Genomic DNA, 26633 nt, shown 5'->3' with positions numbered 1-26633 from the left:
TTCTGGCCGACGCAGGGCCGGAGGCACGGCAATTCGCAATCACACCTGCCTTTTGCAGTAACAGACCATGCAATTACTTCGGTATATGAGGGCAATGTAAGCGTTCATTTACAAGGATTCGTGAAAACCCCTCTGTCGTCTTCATTGAACCTCGTGGTACTAAGCCGCATCCGCCAAAACCGCTTGATGCCCAGGTTAGTTAATGACTCGAGAAAAAAATTTAGATGCATTCCGACCCGGGCTTCACACTGGATCATTTGCGGGTACCTCACAGACTGGGAACAGAGCTTGCGATTGTGTCGATTTTTCATGCAGTTTGAAGGATCCAACCCCTGGGTTTAGCGATAGCCTAACGCTTAACCCTGCCTTCCCCTGGGGCCTGGTCAGAAGTTGCAACAAACCTGTTGGTACTCTCCTACGTAAACCCAACCGCAAATGGAGTTATTCCCGATTTTTGAATACGACATATACCTAACTTATTCTTGCACAAGGCGGGGCCTAAGAGTAGCCGACACGGGAACTTCACCAAGAAAAACACACTAGTCTAGCGGCGTTCGTGCTTCTGTGGAAGGTGGAGACGACTAGTGAGTACCCCGTGTTCTCATTAATCTAGCCAAGGCCGCGCTATCCAGTGATCACTCGGCCCGCCAGTTGATGGTCTGTTCAAACCCAGAGCCCAAGTCCCCAGTTGATGAACTCACGCCAGGTTATTTCTGAACGACATGTCATAATACATAAAGGCCAAACACAATCCAGACCTTCATCACGCCCTTGCCTCTGCCTGGTTGGAGTCAGTGCTACGGATATGAGGGGCCACTTCCCGATCTCGAATCCACTCACAAACATGGCCCCCTGTCCCCGTGGCTTCAACCTGGTACCAACAAGAGGCATTATGGACTAGCCACATTTCGACATCCTGCCCTCGTACGATACATGCAGGATCCAATGGTTGGGGCTGTTGAAACTCCCAGTTGCACTGCCTTGGTGACCTTAGTCGTACGTTGCAGGAATTGATGCAGAATGTCGACAAGGGGTGACAACATTTCACACACCAGCAAACAGGTTCCCAGTCATAAATAGTTGAGTCAATGAATTCGGCTACTTTGGATTTATGCACGCCGCACACTTTTTTCTCAAAGAAAGAGAATTTCTGCCATTGCCATGCTGAACCTGACTATCAGGGTGTCTAATTAAAAATTATTGACTAGTCTAAATGCTGCTCTGCCCGACTCCTAATCCAATCTATGTGACATTACCAGATGGGTCGGTCCCGAAAATGGATGATGAAAATCAGTTCGAGTACAAGTCATCCTCTTTCTCAGCAGGAGCATCGATGTGCATGTTAAATTCTTCCTCCAATTCTCGGAGGAAGAAGGCACCTAAAACCTTTAATTAGCGGCGGAACTCCACACATGGCAATATTCTGGGTCCGAGACTTACCAACTGCTGCGACAACGGTGATGGATCCAGCGGCAATCCAGACGTAACGGAAGCCGAGGCTGTACGTTTTCAAAAGAGCCCCGGCACCCGCTTGTATTATCTCAACGGTGACACCCTCGACCTGGCTCAGTCCAGCGTTATCGTGGCCAACCAGCAGGCCAATGAACTGGCCGAGAGAGGACTGAGGAAGGCCAAGCGGGAGGACGGCCGCAGCAATGTTGCTGGGCATTCTGGAGAGTTGATCGGTGATTATAGCGTTGTCTGTTGGAACCATTGTTAGTAAACATGTGCCAGGAGAGACTGTCTTCAACCTAGGGATGTGCATGACTTACAAATGGCGAGACCAATTGAACCACCCAGCGACCGGACTCCAATCATCAAACCACTTGTGATGGCAATGAGCTCGGGAGGCGTGGACAACTGCGCAATTGTAACCAGCGTGCACAAGCAGGTTCCGAGTCCGATACCCAGGAACACGGGGTAACCCCACACGGGATCCGAAGTTGTCGGCGTGGTCGTAGCCATACACGCGAAGAAGATGATCATGGACACGAAAGCCACAACACTGGGCCAGCGGACGTTACGGGTCATTGAGCAATACAGGCCGGCAAGAACAGCCGCGACGCCGTAAACGATCATCGTAACGCCATATCGCAGCCCCGTGCGCAGCGAGTCTGTCTCGTACAGCACGCCGACTTGGAAAGCAAAGTAGTTGTTGGCCGCGAAAAAGACGAGGCCCTCGACGAAGACGCAAACCAGTGCGATGGGGAAGTTGCGTCCGTTCCTGAAGAGACCGTGGTGGAACATGCCGTCCTTCTTGAACCGAGTCTCGTACACGGCAAGGGCGATGCAGAGCACGCAGCCAACAACAAACGGCGCAACGGTGTGTGCGTCGGTCCAGGGGTAGGGGTTCTGCGACCACGACAATCCCATGCAGAAGAGAACGAGACCAGAGGAGAGGAGGGCGTAGCCGACCCAGTCCAGCTTCGCGAGCTTCTCAGAGGTGCTAAAATCGGTCTGCTTGGCGGTCTTGGGAGGGTTATACAGCGCGAGGACGAGGACAGTGGCCACGAAGTAAATCGCCATCGCCATATACCAATAGTTTCGGATACCCGCCGCGTTGTTATTACGAGTGAGAGCGCCGCCAGCCAGGAGAGCCACCAGGCCTCCCAGAGCAGCGGAGAGGTTGTCTGCTGCCTGCGCCCAGGGGCGGTATCGTCGGGGAAGGACCTCAGAGGCAACCGCGTGAAGAAGCGGTTGAGCACCGTATGAGCAGCCCGTGATGGTGAAGCCAGCGATGGCCATTCCCATAGTTGTGGCGCGGGCTACAATGATGGAGCCGACGACGCCGCAAGCTGTGAGGCCGATGAGGAACCAACGGCGACCCCAGTAGTCCGCAGCCTGGGAGACGATGGGGGAGAGCACCACCGTCATAATGGCGATGGTGGACGTGAGCCAGATGCTCTTGTCACTCTCCCCCACCACAGTAGCGATGTTTTGTGTTTGCTACAGGAACGAGAGTTTAGAATGTAATCCAGTACGCGGCGTATATGGGCTCCAGGTCAACTTACGGCTCCGGCTCCAACGACGTTGATGAGTTGGGCAAAGTAGATGAAACAAACAGCAAACACTGTAAGGAATGTCTTCGCATGTAGACGAGGAACGGGTCCGTCGCCCCCCTCGATGCTCTCTTTTTGTTCATCGCGACTAGACGGGGCACCAGGTCCGGTCGTTTGGTTCAACGAGCCAGTTTCCTGGACGTCCGAGACAACTTCCTTTGCAGTCGACATTGCGGGTATTGGCGTTACATGCAAATGAACACGCTTGAAAGGAACGGATAGTCTCGAGAAGAAGAACCAAATTGTGAAGAAAGTAACCCAAAGGTCTTCATAGTTTCGTCCCAGAAAAGGGTTGGCGGTCACAATCTTTTACTAATGCTTCTCCCCTCCCACGTCCCGTCTTCCAGACCAACAGCAAGACTTTGACGAACGGGGCTTCTCGACCTTGTTGCGCGATTATGGAATCTGCCTACCTGAGATTCGCCTCTCATCTTGTCCGGTGTCGCATTCCCTCTGCATCGGAGGCTAGACTCCATACCGAGCAGGGATTCGAACCCTCTGTCCAACCTGGAAATTCATGGCAGGGTCCATCGTCTTGATACGGAACCCCCAGAAACGACATCCGGCGCAATGACCCATGACCCAGTCTGCCAATCTTCAGCGGAGAACACACCCCTGCTCCGAGGCACCCCTGTTCAATCAACCCTGTGTTTCTGTTCTGCATGGTTACAACCAACACGATGCCACCAAGGGGCTGCGATGGTGCATCATTTTAAGCAACGACGCCAATGTGAAAGAGCTTACGTACCGACATTCCACTAACAGTGCAATGTAACTTGTGCCCCGCTAAGGGTGGCACAGGCCGGGTCAAGTGCTTGTTCACTGGGCCTGTCAGGCCGGTTCGCCGTTCGACTAATTGCTGTTATCGAAAATTGAAATCTCTTCCCCAGGGGTCCTCTGTCTCTCTGCGTAGCGCGATCAAACGTGTCTGAACCCTGGAGGTTTGCAATGGACCCCCTCCCCGGTGGCTAGAACGGAACTGCCCTGGTGGACGCACCCGTGTACTGGAAAAGGCATCATGATCCGACGGGCCTGGCCCGAAGTGCCTTGGGCCACCGATATCCACAAGCCCATGGCCGGAAGAGACCCCGAGAGGCCTTCTGCTCGTGAACCAACCAGGCCCGCATCACCCAACGCAGAATGACAGGGGCGGCGATTTGTGCCATCACTCAACTAGGCATATTCCGCCTGTGGTTCTGACGCAGGTGACAGCGTTTACAACTTACCCTCTCAGACGAACTCGTTTGCTCTGCACATCATATTCAATAACGCCTCCAGCGTCCGTGCAGCAGCTTACCCAACGACAGCTCTCCCACAGAACTGTGCTTCAGAACAGCGCGTCATTGCTCCGTAAGATGGCTCCCCTCAAAATCCTTATTGCCGGTGGCGGCATCGCAGGCCTCTCCGCCGCCGTAGGGCTGCGCAGGGCCGGTCACACGGTCCACGTCTACGAGCGGTCCGCGCTCAACAATGAGATCGGCGCGGCGATCCACGTGTGCCCCAATGCCGCCCGCGCACTTCTCGCATGGGGTCTCGATCCTGTGAGGGCCAAGTTCGTGCTCGTCAAATGCAGCTTCCGCGCCAAGGGAGACACACTCGAGAAGTTCCACGTCGGCACCGAGGACTACATCGAGGAGAGGTACGGGGCGCCGTGGTACTTTGCGCACCGCGTCGATTTGCACGAGGAGCTTAAGCGGCTGGCGACGGAGCCTGAGAATCAAACCAATGGTCACACTAACGGCGATCATGCGGTAAATGGAACGCCGAAGGCTGTTCTTGGCCAGCCTGTCACTGTGCACTTGCAGAGCGAGGTTGTAGCATACGTAAGTAACGACCTGTCCTAGCTGGTTCTTGGCGCCTTAATGACACTTTTAGGATCCCGAAGCAGCCTCGATAACGCTGGCTTCTGGTGAGGTCGTCGCTGGCGACGTGGTGATCGCCGCTGACGGTGTGCATACCATCGGCGTTGAGGCAATCTTGGGCCACTCCAACCCTGCAGTGCCCCAAGGCCATTACAACTTCTGTTTCCGGTTCCTCATCCCGGCCGCCGACATTGAGGCTGATCCGGTGACAAGGTTTTGGAACGAAGGTGACGATGGCCGCATGAAGTTCCTGGTCGGGGATAACAAGCGCCTTGTCTCTTATCCTTGTAGAAAGTAGGCATTGCATTTCTCCCGCTCATGCTAAGCTTTAATTCTCCGAGCTTGCTAACCTGAACAGCAACGAAATTCACAACTTCGTCGCCATCTTTCACAACGATGATATCGAGTCCACTAAGAAGGAAGATTGGCATGCCTCTGTAAGCAAGGACAAGCTGCTTGAGAGATACTCCGACTTCCACCCAAGCGTTCTTGCCATCCTGGAGTGAGCTGCCCCTATCCATAGCTTGGCGGAGACGAAAACTCATCTCTCTACAGCAAGGTCACAGAAGTGAAGCAGTGGGCGTTACTCTACAGAGCCCCGATCCCCACATGGACAAAGGGGAAGATGACACTGGCGGGTGATGCTGCGCACCCGATGCTGCCCCGTAAGTCAACACTAACCCAGGGCTTCCCTACAAACAATCAAGATGAACTCTTCTGAGACTGATTGTGACCAAACAGATCAGGGTCAAGGAGGTGCCCAGGGCATCGAAGACGGCGTAGCGCTCGGCATTGCACTCGCTGGAGCCGAGGCCAAGGACGTGGAAAGCCGCCTGCACGTGTATGAAAGCATCCGGAGAAACCGTGCCAGCGTGATGCAGATTTTCAGCAACGCAGGTCAAGAAGAGCCAGAACTCATCCGAGAAGAGGCAGCCAAGTACATTCCCGCGGAGAAAGTGCCAAGTAAGTAACCCACGACGACGTGATGATGAGCGACGACACTGATGGCTGTGATTTTGCAGAAAACCCCGAAGAGTTTTTCGCATACAATTTTGGATATGACATCATCCGAGACAGTGTCCAGCAGGTGCAGAAGTCCGGTTTGGAGACGTTCAGCCTGCCAGAGACGTTCTTTCAGAACAAGCCAGGCAAGGGTGTCTATCCTTGAGCGAAGCGTTTCGCCGATAGGTTGCGAATGACATCCGAAAGGATTTTGGAAGCTCAGTTCCCCGATCCCCCCTAAGCGGCATGTTAGACTGCCGGCATCCCTAGTTCCAAGGCGGCGGTTGTTTCTCGTATTGGGGCGGCTCTCTCTTCGAAGTATTAGTCTGTATTCTCCGTTAGGGTCAATCCCATAATATCTTTTTGGCTGGTTTGCAACCAGGCCATGGGCTACCATGGTTCTGCAATGCTTCTGGAACTTTCGCAAGAATGCTGGGAGGCCCTAGTGACGCACCTTTGGTCCTTGGTAGCGCTGCCCCTCTTCCCTGGAACTAAGACAGCGGGCCGACCCAGCATCGACCCGAGGAAGGAGAAGACTCTGTATCCCCCCCAAGCAATTCATGAGGCCGGAATGCCTAAAACCTACACGGTCTGTAATCAATTAGGCCAACAAGCTGTCAGTGAAAATGGAGAGTTGCACACCGCCAAGTCTGATGTGCATCTTGGAGCGGCTATCCGGATTCAGCCCCACCAGTCTTCCCCGCCAATCGCTTCCAAGGGGGGGCGGCTTCTGCTTCCATCCCACCGCAACCACGTATCTTTGCTGATTTTCTAGCTACTTTCACGCTCATTCAAGAGTGAGACGAACAAGCGATTGCCTCAAGCCTGGTTGAAATCTGAACATCCGGCTTTTCGATCGACACGCCCTCCTTTCTACCAAGTTCATTTCGAACCGTCCAACATGGCCAAATCTTCCTACCAGGACGAGTACGTCTCCTCCCGCAGGAACTCGGGGAAGCATTCTTCTCGCGAGCCCTATGGGTACCCAACATCATCGGTGAGAGAGTCTAGGCGAGATGCTTCATCATCGCCCAGAGATCGCTCACGATCTCGCTCTCGCTCTCGCTCTGCCGAACCGCCCACCTCCTCTCGCGACAAGACTCGTGACAAGACTCGCGACAAGAATCGCGACAAGACTCGCGACAAGACTCGTGACAAGTCTCGCAAAAAACGACAGAGCGGCGGCGATGGCAGCAGCAGTAGCAGTGGTGCTTCAGTGGTGGCAGAGCCCACGGCAGTCGTCGGCAACAGCAACACATTCTCACCGACCGGCATGTTCAACAACCTCCAAAGTGCCTTCAACGCCTTCCAATCCATCCCAGGCCTCCCTAAGCCGTCCTCATTTGAATTCGGACCGCTGCCGGAAACGCCGGTGACCAACCTGCTCAACCCCAAATACCTGACCCCTCCGGCCTCCCAGGCCGTCCTCCACGACCGCCTCGCCACTAACCTCCCCCGCCACAGCAACGTCTACCTCATCCTCCTGGTCGGCACCCTCCTGGCGACGCATTGGCTCGTCCTCGCGGCGCTCTTTGCCGTCGTCAAGTTCGGCTTCTTCATCCAGTCCTACAACGGCCGCGACCTCGCCCGCGAGCTGGGCCTGCGGAAGTACACCTCGACGCAGAGCATCATGTCCGGCTTCGCCGCCGCCGCCGCCCTCGTCGGGCTGTGGGCCTTTTCGTCGCTCTTCAGCGTCGTCTTCACCCTCATCAAGGTCGCGGGCCTTGTCTTGGTGCACGCCGCGTGCCTCGATGTCGTGCAGAGTGGGCAGCATTCGAAGGTGGCCGGCTCGGCCACGGCCGCGGAGCCGGTACCGGCGCAGGGCTTCTTGAGGCCACACGCCTCATGGGGACAGCTCCCGCGTGAGGCGGCGAGCGCGGCCCTCCAGCTTAGGTCTGTGAGCGAGGGACAGCTGAGGCATGCCAGCGAGGCCCCCGTGAGCTCGGCTTATCCCAACGGGAATGGTTGGTATGCCGGCGAGGGCTACACTGGAAGGGAGGAGTACACCGACATGCCGCGGACGCCGCGGACGTTTGACGCGTTCACTCCCAGTCCTCGGAGGGAAGAGCTCGATCCCAATGATCTGGCATATGGGCAATACGAGTCTGGTCGGCCGCAAAGCTACGCCTCGGGTAGATCGTACTGAGCAAGCTACTCTGCAATGCCCGTACAGGCATCGAGGGCAGTATTTAGAGGTCTAGGACCTTCAATGAAGTCAAGATTGGCACTAGATAAAAATAGAATCTGCTCTCTCAAGCATCCCATGTCCATTTGCATCCAGGCAATTCGTTGCGAGACTATTTCCAGCTGACAGATGGAACAGCAAGATGCCAATGGCGTCTAATAGTATATCAGAGCGCTTGGGAACTCCAATTCATTCATAAACTTGAAGGCCACAGCTTCACGTTGTGGATACAGGTTCACATTCACTTTAATTTAGATGCAAATTATCATTTTCATGATGAGATGTGAGCCACGTTTGTGGACCTCGACTTCCACGGTGTAATGGATGCCGCGGTGAGTATTGGGTTATTCAATCTTCCTTGAACCAAAATAGAGATAAAACCATGGAAGAGTTTGAAATATCTCGGAGTGTAGTCAAGGTTGCTGCGAGGAGCATGAGCCTATAGAATTCTTCCTCGCGACCGGAGCAAGCTCCAGTTCGCAATGAAAAAGAGACAAAAAACACGCCTGTCAGACGTCCATCGACACCCACCCCGAACGCGCGCCCGAAGGCAAGACCGCGAGCGGGGGCGAGATCATCATACGCCCTCTATACAGCTTCTCCGTGAGGAGGGCCGCCTTGCTTGCGCAAGGTTCGAGGGCAACCAAGAGTTTTCACTCTAGGGTGTCGAGGATATCACTCATCAACCAGGGTGGGATCTGTGGCTCCTTTAGGGAACCAAGAGAGGGTCGAATACTATAGAAATGATTCTCTGAAGTATTGTCGACATAAGGAAAAAAGAAGAAGAAAATTCTAAGAGATGCGGAGGGAAGGGAGGTTTATATAGAGGATGGGAGGTGGTTGGTGTGGGTCTTCTTGGGGTGCGGATCAGTATTGCCGCCAGCCAATGAGGGCACGGGACGGAGAAAAATGAGGCGTGGGGTACGTACCCTGGCAGCGACTGCAAACTCTTCAATCTCCAGAGAGGGCAGGAACGGGGCTCGATTTTGCAATGATGCCTGGAGACGATGGTGAAGATTCAGGCATCCAGGCAGAAGGAAAACTTCACTTTAACATGTCTGTTTTTTTGGTGATATGAAGGGCGCAGGTTTGCAGATGGGAGTGGGCATGGGGAAGCGCAAGCTCAGGCAGATAATTTGTGTGTTGAGAATGGCGACTTTGGCGCCGAATGAACCACATCAGCTAGCTGCTTGCTGCGCCGATGGTACACTGTGCTGCACCGCGATGCTTAAGATATATATGCCTTGGGTAAAATGCCTGCTAGGATGTTTGCCACGAGCCGAAGAGATCCTACAAGACAATCAGTGCCGAAGAGGTCTGGGTGAGAGCTCGATGACCTCGCTCCGGCCGGTCCTCCACTCCAGACGTAGGAAGCCCATTGAATCCAAAGCCCCTACGTCTTCGTTCTCGTCAAGATATGAAGCCTGGCAATGATTTCAAGCCTCTACGGCGATCGTCTATGGCCGCTGCCAAGCATGATTTCTGCTTTATTCTTCGCATACGGAAAGCCAAGGGAGGAGGCGCCTGCCTGGCATGTGTGATTTGAACAATGGAATCTCATCATCATATCTCAAAGGCCTCAAAAGTAATCTCACTCGTCACGATATAGCCCCTCCGCTACTACCCAGTCTCTCACCCTCGCACTAAGCAAACCCCCAAGCTTCTCGCTGTCCCCTCTCTTAGCAGCCTCTCTTACCTTCGTGCTGCTAATGACTTCCTCTCCCTCTCTTCTTCCCGACACCAGCTCAACTCTGTCTCCCCACTCCTTTCTCCCGCCAACCTCCTCCAACCCGTCATCCCTCAGCCTCTGTAGATATGCAACCTGCTCCCCCTCACCGCCCCAGTCATCATCCGTTCTCATTGTGATCCGCAATCTAGATCTGCCGAGGAATGGGTCCAAAGCTCTTCTGATGGGGGCTTCCACGTCCCCTTCGCCGGCGTTGTCGGCCGATGGGGAGGGAGCGGCAGCATTGTAATACTTTGGGTTGAAAATCCGTATGAGCGTGTCATAACCCGCCAGGTAAACCTGTTCCGGACCCTTCCCGTCACCCTCGGAGTAAAAGTCCGTATCCGTGATGGCCTGGCTCTTGTCGTGGAAGTACGGCATCGTCGTTAGTCCCAAATCCACATCAATACCGCCCTCGTCGGCGTCAAGCCCTCCACCTCCATTTCCGGGTGCCGGTCCCCGCCCCAGCTCGTCCAGCAAATCCGCGGCAAAGGCGTGCATCATCCCCAGTCGCACCGGGAATGCGGCCGGCTTGGGCTTTTTGTCGGCATTGTTCACCGCGAGCAGCAGCAGCAACCTTACACTGCCGGCTCTCGCCTCGGCCTCGGTGGCGGTCTTAGCCGCAGCCGCCTGCCCCTGCTGCAGATCCCGAACCGCAGACGCAGCCATACGGAGGTGCGCCAGCGTGGGCGGGTTGAATGACGAGTCCAGCACGACGAGGCTCTTCACCGGCCGCTGCTTCTGAGGCCGGCGCGGCACCGGTGGTGATGTGTCGCCGTGCCCTGTCGTGCCGCGGCCGGGTAGAGTGCAGACGATGCGGAATGCATCCTTGGACGTCTGGAATGACGTCAAACTGTGGGAAAAGAGTTCGACAAGGGCGGCGCGGCTTGACATTGCCGGTTCTGTTCCGCTACCAGACAACATTATGAGTGAGTTGGAGGTTTCTTGGAGGTGAGGTCGACTGACAGCTCATTGAGCTGTACCCCGCTACGTGGGGGTCAAGTCGCTATTGTCAAATGTGGGGTATCACCTTGTGTGTACACTAAAGGCACATGGAGGATTCTTGCTGGAAAATGCAACTTCTATAAGTGTTTGGGGGAAACTTGGTATAGTAGTATAGTACAATTGTGCAAAAATCTCATAATATGGTCAGCGGTGATGCCACCCTCTACACTCTCTTCTGTTGGGGAATAAACATCCGCGAAGCAACCAAGCCCAGCACAAAGAAGATGCCAATACCCACGAAGTTGAGTACGGCGTTCATCAAGGGCGGTACCTTCTGCGCATCAGCCATGTCATCCTGTATCCTCTCGATCCGCTCTGCCATCTTCTCTTGCCCGAACCCAACCCGCACTCTCTGCTCACCCGCCTTGCCCATCTTCTCCAGCTCGGCTTTGCTCAGGCTGTTGAGAACCTCATCCATGACCGCTGCCCACTGCTCAATCTGATCCGGCTCTCTGAGCCAGCCCGTCACACCATCCATGACCGTCTCTTTGGGACCACCGGTGTTCGCCGCCAGCACAGGAACGCCAGCCAGCATAGCCTCTAGTGGTACGATGCCGAAGTGCTCGTTAGAGGGCGTGTAAACGAGGAGCTTGGCGGATCGGAGGAGCGAGTCCTTCAGACTTGAAGGGATGGAGAGCAGGAACAGCACTGGGATGTGGGCCGGTGCAGACAGTGCCGTGATGATGTTCTTGGCAGTGAATGTCTCCAGCCCGTACGACTCGGCCAGCTTCTCGAGTTCCTGGTGGTATTGGAAGTTCTCGGCGCTGCGAAGGTCGTATCCGCCCGCGATAACGAGACGCACGCCTTTCCTCTTCCCTGCGGGAAGCGAAGCAAAGGCCTTGACGGCCAGCGCGATGTCCTTCTTCCTCTCGAAGCGGTTGATGCTCAGAATGATGTTCTTGTCCGTCCAGATAACCTCCTCCTCGCCCTCGCCAATCTTGTTTTCGTCGCCCTTCTTCGGCGCAATGTCTACGCAGGGGTACACAACCTTGAAGTTCTTCCTCTTCGCCAGCTGGGGCCACGCCGCCGTCGCGACACCCTTGGTGAAACCCGAGTTGACGGCAATCTCGTCGGCGAAGCCCATGCTCCACTGCTCGACCCAGTCGAAGGGCACGCGGTACAGGCGCTTCCACCACTTTTCGCGGCCGAGGGCGAGGTGCATGTCGGGGAAGTGGCAGTAAAACAGGATCGGGGCCTTGGGGCAGAGGTATTGCAAAAGCGGCAGGCCCGCGCTGAGCTGGTCGACGAAGAAGGAGTCGGGTTTCAGAGATTGGAGTTCTCTGGTGAGGTAGATCTGGACGAGGAGGTTGAGCTGGCGCAGGATGGCACAGAGGATTGTGAGGCGGCCGAGGATGGAGGGGGGTACGATCAGGTTCCCGCGGACGCGAACATCGAGGGTTCCTAGACACGAAAACAGTCAGCAAAGACATCCCAACTGTTATGCGGTGAAGGGGGTGCGCGGGGGTTCAGTGTCGTACCATCGCGAGCTTCTTCGAAGCAGTGCTTCGGGTCGCAGTGGCTAGTGAAGATGACGACCTTGTGGCCGCGGTTCTGCAGTCCGACCGCCGCATCGACAACGAGACGCTCAGCGCCACCGATGCCCAAGTCGGGATGAAAAAAGACGACGGTACGCTGGCCCTCGTCCTTCTCCGCCATTGTTGCGAAGTTGTTGTGTAATTGTGAGATGCTTTAAAGAGACCCGTCTGCTGCCCTTCCCAAGAGGACAGAAATGCGACTTGAGACAACGCTGGAGCCAGCGGGACGCGCATTGAGTTGGGGTAGCTCTGTGATTGGCAGGTGCTGATTGGATACCTTGGGGTGGGATGCCACCTTACGTAAGGAACACGCAAGGGCCGGGGGGGGGGGGGGCATACTCAGCTAAGCGACGCCTTATCGATCTGGGGTGCATCAAAAGCGCAGTGGCTTGGCGTCCCCGCGGTCACTGTTCTTCACATGTGAAAACGCATGCGACATAATAACAAGTAGTCTGATGTCCGTCCCTGTGGACGAACAGATACCAAGCCAAAGTCAAACGAAAAGCTATCCTATTGGTACACTAGCGCGCCTGTGTATTGGAAGAAGACCCTTCTTAGAGTTGAGAGCTTCTGCCGACCTGCCCGCCCGCGTGTTTCTAATCAACCCCGTGCTCACTTGCATTCCTTTGCCGAACCGAGGTCAGCATCGCTTACAAGAACGTCGGCCGATCCCCTCGACCTCCCCGTCTTTGCGATTCCAAACCCCGTCCATCTCCGTACTCCGGCCCCGTCTTCAAGTCCCAAGCCCATCCGAACCTCGGATATCCAGTACCTACCCCAGCCTCCTCGGACTGTTGTTTCCTTGAACCGTCCCGGTGGCATTGTCCCACGACCATCAAAGGTTAAACCGATTTCCGTCCAGAGCCACACTCACCGGCATTTTCATCCTCATCTCAACTCATCGTTCCGCCTCACCGGCTGCATCTCAACCTCACATATCCACCATGGCCTCCCAGACTCCCCTCTTCACAGTTCCCATCCCCGCAATCGACGCCCATGTCGGCGGCTCAATCGTCTGCACCTCCCCAGCCCCCAAAGTCTACCTCCTAACCTGGTCTTCGCCCCCGGACAACCGCCTCACAACACCCTTCTGCAACGCCCTCCTCGCCGCCCTCGACATCGTCGAGTTCTCCCACCCCGTCGGCGTCCTTGTCACAACCTCCGCCATTCCAAAGTTCTACTCCAACGGCCTCGACCTAGAGCAGGCCTTCGCCACCCCGGGCTTCTTCCCGGACACGCTGTACAAGCTATGGAAGCGCTTCCTGACCTACCCGATGCCCACCGTCGCACTGATCCCGGGGCACGCATTCGCCGGCGGCTTCATGACGGCGATGCACCACGACTACCGCGTCATGAACCCTCAGAAGGGTTTCCTGTGCATGAACGAGCTCGAGTTCGGCGCCCCGCTGAAGCCGGCCATGTCAGCCATATTCCGCATAAAGTGCTCCTCGCCGCGCATCTACCAGGAGATCGTCCTCGAGGCGAAGCGCTTCCCAGGCCCTGCTGCGCTCGAGGCCGGGCTCGTTGACGCGCTGGGTGGGCTCGACGAGGCGCTGAAGCTGATCCAAGACCGCAAGTTGGTCGACAAGGGCAAGTCGGGGGTTTACGCCGTTCTCAAGATGGAGATGTGGCGCGAAAGTGCCTATGTGCTTAGCAGAGAAAACCACGAGAGCGAGGAGCTGATCTGGGACACGAGGGCCGATCTCGAGAAGCAGCGGGTGGATGCTGGTAAGAAGTTTGTTCAGGAGTGGAAGGCCGGCAAGGCCAAACTGTAGACGGGCAGACGACGATGATGACGTCGACACAAGCTACGCACGACAAATGGGTTCACCCACATGTCCCGTAGTAATACATCAGTTAAAGGGTTTATACTGAAAGGATTGTGTATTGTAAGATAAAAAGACGCTATTCTTGTGTGCCTTCCCAATCGGACAGAGGGGTATCATGGACGTCCATCAAACACCTGAAATGCATCATCGCGCTTCCTCCGCCCGTCCGCGTACGCTGTCCCAGGAAATGCTTACGATTGCCCCTCCTGATCCATCGGCATCGGTTCTCGAACATCCAAACCCGGCGTGGCTGCCTTGCTCTCATCATGATCAACACCATTGATGCTGCCATTGCCATTGGCTTTTCCATTAGCCTTGCCAACCTTCTTGGCTGCATTTATCTCGTCCCTCTGCCGGGCAACATCCTTCTCCGCCTGGATTGCCTTGTCCCGACGCGACTCTACATCCTCTCGCTTGACCAGATTCCTCAAGCCGTCCGATGCCTTGATCATATTATCAATGCTAATAGCATGGTTCGTCATCTGGCGATTGATGTACGTGTACACGCTCGCTGGTGTATCACACTGTAGTAGTTGCGGCTCGTTGAGCTTCAGCAACGCCAGCGCCACTTGGAACAGAAAAGTGCTTCCATCGTTCATGCAAAGCACCACGTCCCAGACGCGGAATAGAGCCTCGGCGCAAAGGCAGTCGGTAAACACACTAAGGAACCATTGGAACGTGAGCGCCTCCAGCTCGATGCTGAGGTCGTCCAAGTGTTGCGACAATTTAGGGAGCACATCCGTCACGTACTGACGCAAGACTTGCTGATCTGCGCGAGACGCGAGAAGGCTGTGGTCATAGTATCCAGATGGCAGTATGTTTTCAATGATGCTGGTCAGGATCCAAAAGGCATCCTCTGCCGACGGCATAATCAACAGTAGGTTGGCCGCAATCAGATTCATGCCCTGGCAATAACCAACCTCTGGGTTGCGGCGTGCATAGGCTTTGAGAACCTCCTTAAGCTTCGCCACACCTGGTCCTTTGCGGAAGAAGATATTGTCCGTCAAAGTGCGATTGATATCCATGTCGATCTGGGAAACCGCAAGTGGGTCATCATCCTTGTCTGGACGAGCGATGATATCCTGATAGTACCCTGGAACACGAAGGGTGGTAGCTCCAGAACACTCGGACCAGACCTTTGCACGCAAGTTGACTGGGATGCCGCCAAGCACCAGGTTCCTAAGCTCCGTCCTTTTGGCGCGGCCGACCTTTCCTTTGATCCCGAGGCCGGTGATCCCGATCAATTCGCCGTCGGCAAGTGCAGCTTCGGGCAGGTTCATGGTCGGCCGTTCGTAACGAGCCTCGGCTGCGGCGGCTGCGGCAGCTGCTGCGGCCTCGCCATCTCGACGCCTCTCGGCCCTGACCTTGCGCAGAAACTCATTCCATCGAGCCGCCTTTTCTCTCTGTAAGGAATCGTGTAACTCGCCCATGTGTTGGAGGAGAAGCTTCACTGGCTCGGTGTCATCTCTAACCACCATTCCTGCAGCCGCATCTGTCTCAACAGGTGGTGTCTCACTGTCGATAACGGAAGTTGTCGTGCTCGCAATTGGAACAAAGCCTCGTTCATCAGCCGCGATGAGCCCAGGCGACTTCAAACCAAGCTCGCCTCCCTCAAGCACTTCCAGAGAAGGGGCACTGAGGGCAGGGGTGTGAGATAATAGCTCGGTTGGGAACGTTGCCAACTTGAGGTAATCTTGCCACTTTTTGGGCTTGCCTTCACCTGCACGCTCCTCTGTAGAGGACGGGCTGTCGGGTCGTTCTTCGCTGCCCAAAGGACTCGGGACCTCCTCTTCCTCCTCGATCATAGGCGAGGCCAGCTCAGAACGGCCGTTTGAAAGCATCTCGGCTCGACTGCCCTGCTTAATGTGGCGAGCCACCTGTGCGGCTTCGCGTTGTCTCTTTTTCCTTCGCTGATCATAGATGAAGCCAAAGCGATCGGTAAGATACTCGCTGCCGACATAATTGTTATAGATATGTGTCAAGGTTGGAGGTTGGGTCTCGGGTGGAAGAATCGCATCCATCTCGACAGGGCCGTAGCTTTCCTGCCGGTTAGACGAAACATTTGTCGGACTGTTCGCCATGGCATCCCATCTATCCTGCGGTTGAGTTCTGGCATTGGTGGCGGCGGGAGGAGCATTTGTCGCTGGCCCCGTTCGCCGCATGGCCATGAGCGCTTTCGGGCCGCCTTGCGTTGAGACTGCTCGGCTTGACTGTGATGTTTTCGCACTAGATGTTGAAGACGCTCGGGCAGTTGATAGCGGCTGGGTAGCACTATTAGACCTTCCGCGGTTGGGGCCACCCTCGCGCGTATTGATGGCGCCTCCAGCCACCAATCTCATGAGACTGGCTGCGACCGAGGTAGATGCTTTGCGCGAACCAGGGGGCCCAGATTGGATGCTGGATGCTCGACTCGGGGTTCTCGGCGGGACGTTTTCAGGGGGGGCATTTTCGCTGGGCGGACTAAAAAGGTCATCCAGCAAGCCAGGCCGCCTATCGGCGCTTGACTGTGCTCTAACGACAGTTGCCGGTCTCGCATCGTCGCCGTTGACGCTGCTCGGCATGCTGCCCTTCCTGCTCGATCCTCCCCAAAGATAGTCTTTCCAGCCCCTTGTCGTTCCTCTACCATCCGGGTTGGAAGGGATGGAGAGGTTGCTTGCGCGAATAGTTGCGTCGTTGACGTCGGTTTGACCAAAAACATTATAAATAACGGTATCCTGCATAGCGTCGCTCATGAGGTCGGATAGACCACTCTCATTGCGACGGTTGCCTGGTCGTCCCGTCTTGACCTCGCTCTCTATAGTGCGCAACCTCGTCTCGAGTTCTAGGTTGGAAAGACCGCATTCCAGTATGATTTTGCGTAAAGCCCTTTCTCTTTCGTCGGCTTTCCTCCTCAGCTGAGCGATCTGGGCGTCACGTTGTGCCAAGTCAGTCGCAACCTGCCTGACCAGTGCGACGGCTCCGTGCCTGGCAATAAGGCGACCGATGTGCTCGTCATCTGCATGATGCAGCGCACCGGGTATCTTGTGCGTCGAGATGGGCGAGTCCTCGAATAAGGCGTCGCGGGCAGCTTGCTCGGCAGAAGAACCGGTCAAATTGCCCAGCAGGGAGATTGGGCCCGATCTTGTATCGGAAATCTTTCGGACAGTCGCAGGTGGTTCGGGTTCGGGAATGGGAACCGGAGGGAAGGAGTGTTCGCCTCTTGGCGAGTCGGGCGAAAAGGAGGGGAAGCTCGTCAGGGACTTGTCTTCGGAGGCGGTGATGGAGCTTGCAGAGCTCGAGGGCTGGGAGGTCAGCTTCGATCGTTTGGCTCGCACAGTATGGGAGCGGGCGCTCCTCAAGGACGTGGCGCTATGCTGCGAGATGGAGCGCTCAAGGGGGAGAGAAGGCTCGGAGTCCATCGTTGGCGGGCGATGATGTCGCCAAACGTCATGGCTCCAAGCAAACGCCGCAGGTATTGGAAAATGCTGTTCCGTGTGGTCAGCTGAGGCGATGCGAATAATGCTCAGACTGGTGCGAGCTTCGTAGAAGGCGATGCCATGCGGGAGTGTTGAAGTCGTGGGTAGAAAATAGAGCGTGGGCGAAAGGGGAGAGCGAAGAATGACCGAATGTCACGGTAATAATTGATAGGTGGGAAACGGTGGGCGGAACAGAACGATGATATCAAATGCAAGACACTGGGGTACGTCTCTCCGAGGCGGCAAGGGTGTGCTGCGCTGTGCAGTGCTTGCTGCTTCCGTCGGGATTCCATCCTCCCCCCCTTCAGGTAGGAGTACACTCTCCAGCTGAAATTGGCAGCAATTTTGCAGCATTGGCGCCAGTGTGTACGTACCGCTGTCAGTGTGGCATGTCCCTCGATCAAAGGTACGTATCTCAGACATCCAGCTGCAGCCCTCTGCAATCCACCCCGGCCCAGTCGTCCGCGATCCATCCCACTTGGGACCCTCTCCCATCAATGCCTTACATGCACATCGCAAGACGTCGACTTGAATGCCAATGCACCTAGTGCAGCAGTACCCGGCGACTCTGCGCGGATGGCCTCAACTGTGCACATGAATGTGTACACGGACGGACACGTCAAAAGGAGGATCCGCTGCCACATCAGCAGCTGGGGGGGCGCTTCGGCCTGGGTCCCGGGAGACTGAGCCACACAAGGGACATCCATATTCATCGGCCAGGGCACGGCACGTAGTACTGCATTAGTACCATAGGACACTAGGGACCAGCAAACTATGCAGTAGGTAACGTGCCACCCGCCCCCTCGTTCTCGTGGCATGGCATCTTCGAGCCAAAGTTAGCCCGGCCATACCCTTGTCGTCCTCGGTCTCCAAGGGAGTACCCTCTTTCAGCCTTCCCATCTTTCCTCCAAGGACCCAGAAAATGACACAAAAAAGTCATGGGAGGAGAAAAAAGAAAGAAAAGAAGAAGCCGGAATCGATCTCGTTGCAATCCAGCCATGCCCCCCCTGCTCCCAATCGTACAGCCTCAATATCGAGCCCTACACAAAAATGCTTATCCCACTTGTTCCCTGTCTTGGCTGCCTCCAACTGCAAGCAATCCCCTTCCTTGGCGCGCTGGCCAGACCCCGACTTTTGTGATATGAGCCTTTCCCTCGTCCCAACTTCTTCAGTGTCGCCCACGAGCTCTCGTTCAAGGGATGGGATGGGAGGCAGGGAAATTTCGGGGGTCCGGGATGACCTCCTCTCGCGTGTGGTGGACATGTCGGGCGCGCGCGCGTGCCTGGTTATTGTTGACATGTCGGGCTCGAAACTATGTCCGCCCTAATATTAACTCAGGGGGTTGCTTATTTTAACCACCCCGCGATTACTGCCACAACCTTCCTCCGAGTCGCAAGGGCTGTGTTGAGGTGTGTGTGGGCAAACACATACTAGTCAGGCAAACTTGCTTAGTTTCGCTGGGCAACAATCTCCCTTGAAACCAGAAGAATTTTCCAGGACATGAGCGACTCAGGACACAAAAGAGTGTGGCGCCCAGACCATCAACCTAACCTCGGGGGATACGACATAGTCGCCTCAATCTCCAAAGCACTAGCCCGGATCGAATGGACCACTAGACTTGATTGCCCCGGAGGCGCCGGCTCGGCAGGGGATATGCGGAGTGGGTACCCGGGCACACGGAGCACCCCCGGATACCCGAGTGATCAGAATGCGGCCATCAAGGTATCAGAATGACGCTGGAAAGCCTTGCCACTGGGAACTCAGATCAACACAGAACCCAATTTTGCATATACAGAGCCTGTATTCTCTGGCATGTTACTGAATCAATGCTGTCTACTGCTTGTACTCGTACAATACTCCTTCGTGTCATCATTAAAAGTCCTGGGTCCTTTTCCATAATTGCCCAGACGCCCTTCTTTACGCTCAAATCTCCAATGTGAAACAAAAAACACCCCTTGTGATAAAACGCCTTTTTGTTGTTCCTTCATATCGTTACACGCCCATTGTTGCCTCAAGCGAAACTGTCCTCTGCGTTCCAACGGCTGCTGTCGTTGGCAGTCGAAGTCACAGAGGCCGGTGCAGGTGCCGCAGCCGGGGCCGCAGTTGGAACTTGAGCAACATCGCTAGGCAACAAACCCTCTTTCACCAACGCCTGAAATGAAGGATCGCGAGCAAGCACAAGCTGTCGCTTGACGGGTAATCCGTCTAGAACCTTCAGCTTCTTGCAGCAGCCCACAAATACAACCTGATACAGCCGGCGACGAAGGCGCGTCGTCTCATCCAAACGTCTGGCAAACACCCCGTCCCTCTCCGGGTCGGTCTCTGGGAGAGTGAATGGATCAGCGAGATGGCCTCGGTCCGCTGACACCATAACGTGCACTGGCGAATAAAAGCCTTGAGTGATTGGATTGTCCCGCAAGTCCAATTGCGTCAGATGCGGGAAGTCCGTCAAAAGTTCAGTGACTGCCGTCGAATCTGTCAGGCGGTTGCCGGCAACAAGAAGTTTCTTGAGCCGGGGAATGAATCGAATTGGTGAAAGGTCCGCAATAGCGTTGAAATTGACATTCAGCGATCGCAGATTTGGCATCAACTGGCCGAGGCCCTCGGGCAAGGACCGGAGTCCACAGTTGGCTAGTTCAAGCAACTGCAAGTTAAGAAAATCCACCTTGACCTCGAAAGCGCCAATGTAGTTGCCGGACAGGAAGAGTTTCCGAATTTCATAAGCCGCAGATAGGAAGGAAAGGTCCAGGTGGCCATCAACGCGTTGCTCTCTCAGGGACAAGCTGTCAAGATGGCGGGCCTTGGTGAAACCAGTGATCCCGCTGATGTGATTTCTGTCCGCATGGAGCAGGCGGACGGCTGGCAAATGACTGATGTCAAGCTCTGTGATGTTGTTGTCGCCTAGATCAAGATATCGCAGGTTATCGAGGCCTTGGGCGTCTTCGGCGGTAAAGCCTACGAGACTGTTCTTTGCAAGTTTGAGAATCTGCAGGGATGAAAGTTGTCCAACATTCCGAAGCTCCGCCAAGTTGTTACCAGCCAGGTCCAGCTCGGTCAGTCGGTGTAACTTTGTACCCTCAAAATCGGCCACCTCAATAAGATTATTGCGTGCCCGCAAGGTCAAGAGTCCATCGTGCTGATTCAAGCCATCCAGTGAGGTCAGCTTGTTGTTGTCAACCCGAAGGCTACGAAGGTGGACAAGGTTCCTCAGGGCCGACAGACTAGAGATATCGTTGTTGGAGATGTCGACATATTGCAAGTTGGCGAGGTGATCCCACGACGTCAGCTCAGTCAAGATATTGTGCGTGACCTTTAGTTGCCTGACCGAGGTTGGGACTCCATCAAGGTGGCCAAGGGCATTGCTCGACGCGTCCAAGCTCACCAATCGCCCGCAAAATTCATCCAACATGTGGAGGCTCGACAATCGTTTTTCGCTCATGTCGAGTTCTGTAAAGTCCTCCCAGTACGGCTCAAATGGTTCGATTTCTGTCAATCGATCAACGAGATCACGAACGGTCAAGGACATGACCTTCTTGGAGCCATCGCCTGTGACAAGACGCTGGTCGTCGACAATGTAGCTGACTTCGAAGCCAAAAGATTTCTCGTGATGGTTCAGAGTGAATTCTGACATGGGGCTGAGCGAGAGGTTGCCGACGTTATGGCTAATGATGGCGCTTGCGTCTGGGTAAAGACCGCCCATTCTTGTCTTTCCTGGTGTCTTGATGATGAAGCTTAAACTTTGTTCTTGGTGCTCTCGGGACACATGGCTTAGAGCACTGTTCTCGCCCAATATACTAATCTGTCGTTCCTCAGCATAATCATCGATCACGCTTTCTTCGTCGCGTTCGTCGATCCGGGATACGGAGCGCGGAATGAAGGTCCTGCCGCGGAGAGAGAACTGCCTTGATGGACCATGGGCTGGAGCAGTGCGGGGACGCGGTTGCAGCAGGTTCCGCCGCGCGGCTTTGGTTAAGCTTTGGTATTTGTCCCGTTTGGACTCTTCCAGTTCCATTTGAGGGTCAATGAAGCTGCCTTCATCGTCTTCGAGGCTGTCGATGTCCTCTGCGGCGACGTCTTGGATGATAGAGGCAATCGGCGACGAGAACGAAATCGTCATCCGTCTTCGGGATGGAGAGGAATCGCTAATACGATCCTCGTCGAGTTGGATTTCATGCTCAATGTCTTCATCCGCCGCCTTACTTCCGAGCTTCGTGAACTCCGTCCTTGCTTGCGATGCAATATCCTTGGGCAGCGCTGCGTCAGGCGATAGGGTCACAAAGCCTCTGCCCGATGATCTTCTCGGGGTGTCCAGAGATCCGTTCGGTGATTGTGACATGTTTGCTTCCAAAGCTTCGGCTTCTTTTTGTGCTGTTACTAGTCGTAAGTGTTGCATCTCTTTTGTTATGTCGACAGACAGATCAGGAATACTGGCGAAAGGGTCATCTTCGCTGTCTTCGGACGGAACGACATGGGCGCTTCTAGGTCGAATGCTTCCGCCGCCCCTTCGTTTGATCCAAATATTTTGCTGGCGGTCCAAATACATACTTCCAACCTGGTCTGGTATCAGATGAGATACGCTCTGCGGTGCGATTGTTTTCCTCGACTCGGAACCACGGGAGGAGCCGGTGTGAACGGTGCGGTTGGTGGACACGCCCGATGAATGAGTAGCAAAGTCATCCGAGCCATCCGACTCAACTCGTTGCCGGTTCGGATTAGAGCTGATGCGAATATTGGGGGGGTCGCTGATGGTTTCGTCCCCTCCAAGATATTGGAGATCATCAGTATTGTTTCTTGTACGACTTCTCTCTTCGAGCTGTCGCTCAACCTCCTGTGCGGCTCGAATCGCATCTTGTGCTTGATCCATAGATCTGAGCGATGATGAGATGACATCTTCCATGTCACTAAGCTCTTGGTATTTCTTCAGATAGTCAAGAATCTCGGGGTCTTCCTGTCGTTGCGGTGCCCTCTGCACCGGCTTCCCCTCACGACTTGGAGGCCGCGACAAGGGCTCCCTGGTCGAATCCTCGAACGAGTCCTCATCAAAAGCAGCACTGGGCTCTTCATTCTCTGCATCGGATTCCTCCACGCTTGTCAGACCGCTCGGGGCCTTCACACCGTTTCGAATCATTGCCATGATCTTACCAGCCTCATCAAGGAAGTCCTGGGTTCTAATGGATGGCTTGCGGTCTGTATCAACAGTAGGACTGCGGTCATTTGCGCTCAGCGTAAACTGAGATCCGCGGTGGGGGGAGCGCCGTTGAGGCTGTTCGTCAAATACGAGGTCATCGAAGGGATATTCATCCGCTTGCAAAGACGACCTCGAGCTTGGAGTTGGCGTTCGTGGCCGAAGAATATGACGCGTCGCCAGGACACTTGGGTGGGCTTTTTGCTGCGCGCTACCCGGGCGGGCATCTTTGCGCTTCTTTCCCATCATGCTCTGCATTAAATTGTGGGTTTCCTGGACAGTGTCCAAGATGGCATAACGCTCTTCTCGTCCGTACGCAATATCGGACTTGTGTAGCGTTCTCCTGCGCTTGGGTGTCGGATCCTTGGATGGCGAAGTACGAGGTCGCTTGCCTTCCGAGCCAGTGTCACGTCGTTGAGGCGTATCTAGCATGAAACTCGTGGCCCCAGTAAATTGGAAGTTTCCTCTTTGCACACTTCCTTCGCTGGCTGATGAGAGTTCTCTGGTGTGCTTGGAAGACGATGCAGACGTTGTTGCCGACTTTGCCCGCTTCCTGGGGACAAACATTGACGCTTCGTCTTGACTTGGCGAGTTAGCCACGTTACCGAACCGCAGAACATACCCGTCATCATCCGGGGTATGTCCAGAATCCTCGTCTTCATAAAACCGGGATTCCTCCTCATGTCGAATGGAAATGTCTTGGTTAAACTGGTAGCCCTCGAGATCCCCCGCACCAAACTGGCTGACAGATCGGGAGCTCGTGGCTGTTTGGTGTGCTGGCACAGACAGGTATTCGCCAGGGGCAGTATGGGGTCTTTGCTTGCCAAAAGGTTGGGAGGTTTCGCCGCTGAGCGACTGACGCGAAGAGCCTGACATTTGGTCTTCAAACTGGCTGATGCGGCGCAGAAGCGTTTGATTTGTGAAAGTGTCGTACGGGCCGAAAAGTTTCAGAGGGCTAGTGCTGTTGGTGCCGGCTGTACCTGGCTTCTCGGGACTGGGATGGGGTGCTCGCGGAGGCGGAGGAGTCTGTGAGCCATTTTGCACTGACGTCCGCACGCTCGGGAACTGCTTGGGGGTGCTGGCCTGTAGAGACTCTTCAGGGAGCATCTCGGACGTGTCGACGCCCAAACCTCCAGGGCTCAAGCCCCGGTACCTGAAGGATCCATCGCCTGACCTACCACCACGCTGGGTGTTGAGGAAGCCTCCCCGTCGTGCGTAATCCTCCGTCGTCTCAACCCCGTCATCATCGCCTTCTTCCAGTGTCTCATCGTCATCAAACTTGAGCTCACCCTGAGAATTTAGCAGCATCTGGTCTATTCGCAGCTTCTCGAGGCGATTTCGCAGCTGGTCGACGGGGAGCTCGGCAGGACTAAAATCCACCTTTTCTTCATCCTGCTTCTGGCGCATGAGGGTAAGAACGATCGGACTGAAATCCTCGTTTCGGATGACACTTTGTCCACTTGTCTTTCGCGATGCATCGTTTGGTGGCACAAGGCCAGAAACTGACGTCGCCAGACTTGGTTCTTGGGCGTAACTGTCGCGGTGTGCGCTGAAATCACTCAGCCTGCTTTGATCGATGGAGTCGTCGGTTGCTTTGTAAGTGATATGAGGAGGACGTATCCTGGGGCTCGGGCTGGGGCTCGGGTCCATTTGGCTTCTGCCATCTGACTCGTCATCCTCATCGTCCGCATCCATTCTTTGATGACGGAAGAATGGAGGACTTGACGGCATCGTTGTTTCATGCCGCAGACTTTGGTTGGCAATAGTGTTGTCTTGAGGAGAGGGCGGCTTAAACATGTTTTCAAGGCCCGTAGCAGCAGAGCAGAAGAGGTCCCTTTGTTCGCCGTATGCCACGTCCCCGTAAACCAGTCTGCGTTTCCATTCTGGGGTGTCGCCGGTGCCCCTCAGAGGCGACGACTTGAGCGACCTTTGCTGCACAGTATTATGAATGACAGAGCCGTTCGTCGACGCTGAAAGCGCGCGGCTGGTGCGGCGCGAATGCTCGGTGGCTCTAATCTCGCGAGAAAGCTTCGAAGTGCCTCTCTGAGAGAGCGGTAGGTTGACGTCGTTGGAGTTTCGTTCACTGAGGACCCCGAGGCTTTTGTCGCTCGTTCCGGAACTCGAAGGTCGTATCCTACTGACGGGGAGAGGAATGCGACTGCCGGGCCCTTTCACGTTGGGTGTCTTGTTGTTCTCGTTCGGGTCCAGCGGCGGCAGCTGGGCAGACGGGGAAAGCTCAGATCCAGCTTGGGAGGGCCAATCCTCAGACAGGGAGTCGAGCCAAGCAGGAGCCATGATGTGTTGGCTGATGCGATCGAGGTTGAAGGAATTTCGGATTATAAACAGTCCATCGAGCGGGTGTAGATCGTCGCAGATGATATCGCAGTTTGCGGGGCGTTTTGTTGTCGCGATTGTATCTTGTTTACGCGGGCAATTGCAATGCAGACGTCGCGGGTGTGAAAATACGCAGGGAAAAAATGCAGAACGACAGGCGGATGAAAATTGCAACAAGACTGCTGGCGAAATCGCCTCTGCTGCCTCCGCTGCCTGTTGTGACGTCCAGTCGGGATGGGTGGTAAAGGTATTGTTCGTGGGGAACGCGGTCGGGCGTTCGCGTTCGGGGCGGCGTTATGTCAATCCTAAGGCTGTTTCCTATAATAAACATAGCTAATTTCATATTATGCTGATTGGCAGGTGCGGGTTGCTGCGCCAACCGCCACAGACCACCTGAACCACGCAAATTCCCCGATCGTCCGATGGCGCTATTGTTGTATCGGGTCGTGGGGATTAAACTCCTTTAATTGCATCTATTATGTAATCCCACATTTTAAACTTCTTGGGTTTGAGCCAGGTTCGAGCAAAAACACTTAAACGCGGTGTCACGTGCAGGCGCGCTCTCTCGCGTCGCCTGGTGAACGTGCACGGTGTCAGGCCCGCCTAATCTCGGAAATCGTCCCTCTTTGTCCGCCTTTGCAGCCCATGTTGATAGGAAGTACAGTGCGCTGGAGTCTCTCGCTTTCAACGACCACCGAACGCAATCCGGATCATCGCCCGGCGCCAATGCGACCGTAGCGTACCGACTTCCTCGATTCCCCTCCACGACGCAAGCTGAACCCATGACTTACACATTGCATGTGTCTACACCCGACAACGATGGACAGCAAGGAGGCTTGGAGAGTCCGACACCTGGACGATGAGCCGATCTACTGCGAAGTTCCTCATGACGAAGCCGATGTTCTCTATGCCGGCTCTGACGAGGAACATTATAACAGCCCTGGGCAAAGGAAACAACGATATGAAGAGGCTGCGATCCGATTTCTGCAGGGCCAAACGCCAGTTCTACTCTCAGCGGTACTTAAAGGCCCGTTCGAAGGGCCTGACGCAAAAGGCTGGGTGAACCCATGGCGTTCGAAAAGGAAAACGGAATCAGCCGCCCCTGCACTGGAAACTACTCCACGGCCCAACGTCGAAGTAGTGGACACTGGAAGCATGGTATCCTGCCACCTACCAAGCCCACGAAGTCTGGACCAAGTCGGTATCTCACCACATCCTTTTATGGAGGAGGACGACCTCGAAAGAGTCCAAGCATGGAGAAGTGCTACAGACCCTGCAAGCAAAGCCGAGGAAGAGCCTTGGTCCCTGGAAGTCAGGCCGTCACAGTCTCGGTCCCAGTCACAACGGAAACGATTGTCAACGGGGTCAGATTGGCTCAAGCGGAAAGACTACAAACGACAAAAGACCAAGGACGTGGACACAATTCAAGAAGCTTCTGTTGCTGTGCAGCACTGTA

The 26633-nt window shown here is 55.1% G+C and overlaps 8 protein-coding genes across 8 annotated transcripts; 3 read left to right on the top strand and 5 right to left on the bottom strand.

The window, feature by feature from the left end:
- Positions 1–1290: 1290 nt before the first annotated feature.
- EsH8_II_000627 (major facilitator superfamily domain-containing protein) lies at positions 1291–3230 on the bottom strand (the record flags this gene model as incomplete). Its single annotated transcript, XM_083263925.1, has 4 exons — positions 1291–1379; positions 1441–1701; positions 1773–2946; positions 3012–3230. 4 exons carry the CDS (start codon positions 3228–3230, stop codon positions 1291–1293), a joined length of 1743 nt encoding a protein of 580 aa, XP_083121247.1.
- A 1184-nt stretch (positions 3231–4414) lies between these two features.
- Positions 4415–6089, top strand: EsH8_II_000626 (uncharacterized protein; the record flags this gene model as incomplete). Its single annotated transcript, XM_083263924.1, has 6 exons — positions 4415–4882; positions 4935–5215; positions 5280–5423; positions 5477–5586; positions 5663–5884; positions 5944–6089. The coding sequence occupies 6 exons, from the start codon at positions 4415–4417 to the stop codon at positions 6087–6089; spliced, it is 1371 nt and encodes a 456-aa protein (XP_083121246.1).
- A 735-nt stretch (positions 6090–6824) lies between these two features.
- On the top strand, positions 6825–8069 carry EsH8_II_000625 (uncharacterized protein; the record flags this gene model as incomplete). The annotated part of the gene is made up of 1 exon (XM_083263923.1): positions 6825–8069. One exon carries the CDS (start codon positions 6825–6827, stop codon positions 8067–8069), a length of 1245 nt encoding a protein of 414 aa, XP_083121245.1.
- Positions 8070–9699: 1630 nt separating this feature from the next.
- Positions 9700–10758, bottom strand: EsH8_II_000624 (nicotinamide-nucleotide adenylyltransferase; the record flags this gene model as incomplete). Its single annotated transcript, XM_083263922.1, has 1 exon — positions 9700–10758. The coding sequence occupies one exon, from the start codon at positions 10756–10758 to the stop codon at positions 9700–9702; it is 1059 nt and encodes a 352-aa protein (XP_083121244.1).
- A 244-nt stretch (positions 10759–11002) lies between these two features.
- On the bottom strand, positions 11003–12495 carry EsH8_II_000623 (GDP-Man:Man(1)GlcNAc(2)-PP-dolichol alpha-1,3-mannosyltransferase; the record flags this gene model as incomplete). Its single annotated transcript, XM_083263921.1, has 2 exons — positions 11003–12240; positions 12318–12495. The coding sequence occupies 2 exons, from the start codon at positions 12493–12495 to the stop codon at positions 11003–11005; spliced, it is 1416 nt and encodes a 471-aa protein (XP_083121243.1).
- Positions 12496–13318: 823 nt separating this feature from the next.
- Positions 13319–14149, top strand: EsH8_II_000622 (ClpP/crotonase-like domain-containing protein; the record flags this gene model as incomplete). Its single annotated transcript, XM_083263920.1, has 1 exon — positions 13319–14149. The coding sequence occupies one exon, from the start codon at positions 13319–13321 to the stop codon at positions 14147–14149; it is 831 nt and encodes a 276-aa protein (XP_083121242.1).
- A 245-nt stretch (positions 14150–14394) lies between these two features.
- On the bottom strand, positions 14395–17601 carry EsH8_II_000621 (rab-GTPase-TBC domain-containing protein; the record flags this gene model as incomplete). The annotated part of the gene is made up of 1 exon (XM_083263919.1): positions 14395–17601. The coding sequence occupies one exon, from the start codon at positions 17599–17601 to the stop codon at positions 14395–14397; it is 3207 nt and encodes a 1068-aa protein (XP_083121241.1).
- Positions 17602–19669: 2068 nt separating this feature from the next.
- On the bottom strand, positions 19670–25138 carry EsH8_II_000620 (leucine-rich repeat domain-containing protein; the record flags this gene model as incomplete). Its single annotated transcript, XM_083263918.1, has 1 exon — positions 19670–25138. One exon carries the CDS (start codon positions 25136–25138, stop codon positions 19670–19672), a length of 5469 nt encoding a protein of 1822 aa, XP_083121240.1.
- Positions 25139–26633: the final 1495 nt, after the last annotated feature.

Source organism: Colletotrichum jinshuiense, chromosome 2, assembly GCF_051148585.1.
Source record: "Colletotrichum jinshuiense chromosome 2, complete sequence".
Classification (NCBI taxonomy): domain Eukaryota; kingdom Fungi; phylum Ascomycota; class Sordariomycetes; order Glomerellales; family Glomerellaceae; genus Colletotrichum; species Colletotrichum jinshuiense.
The sequence above is the reverse complement of the archived record's forward strand: the minus strand, read 5'-3'. Positions and strand labels throughout refer to the sequence as shown.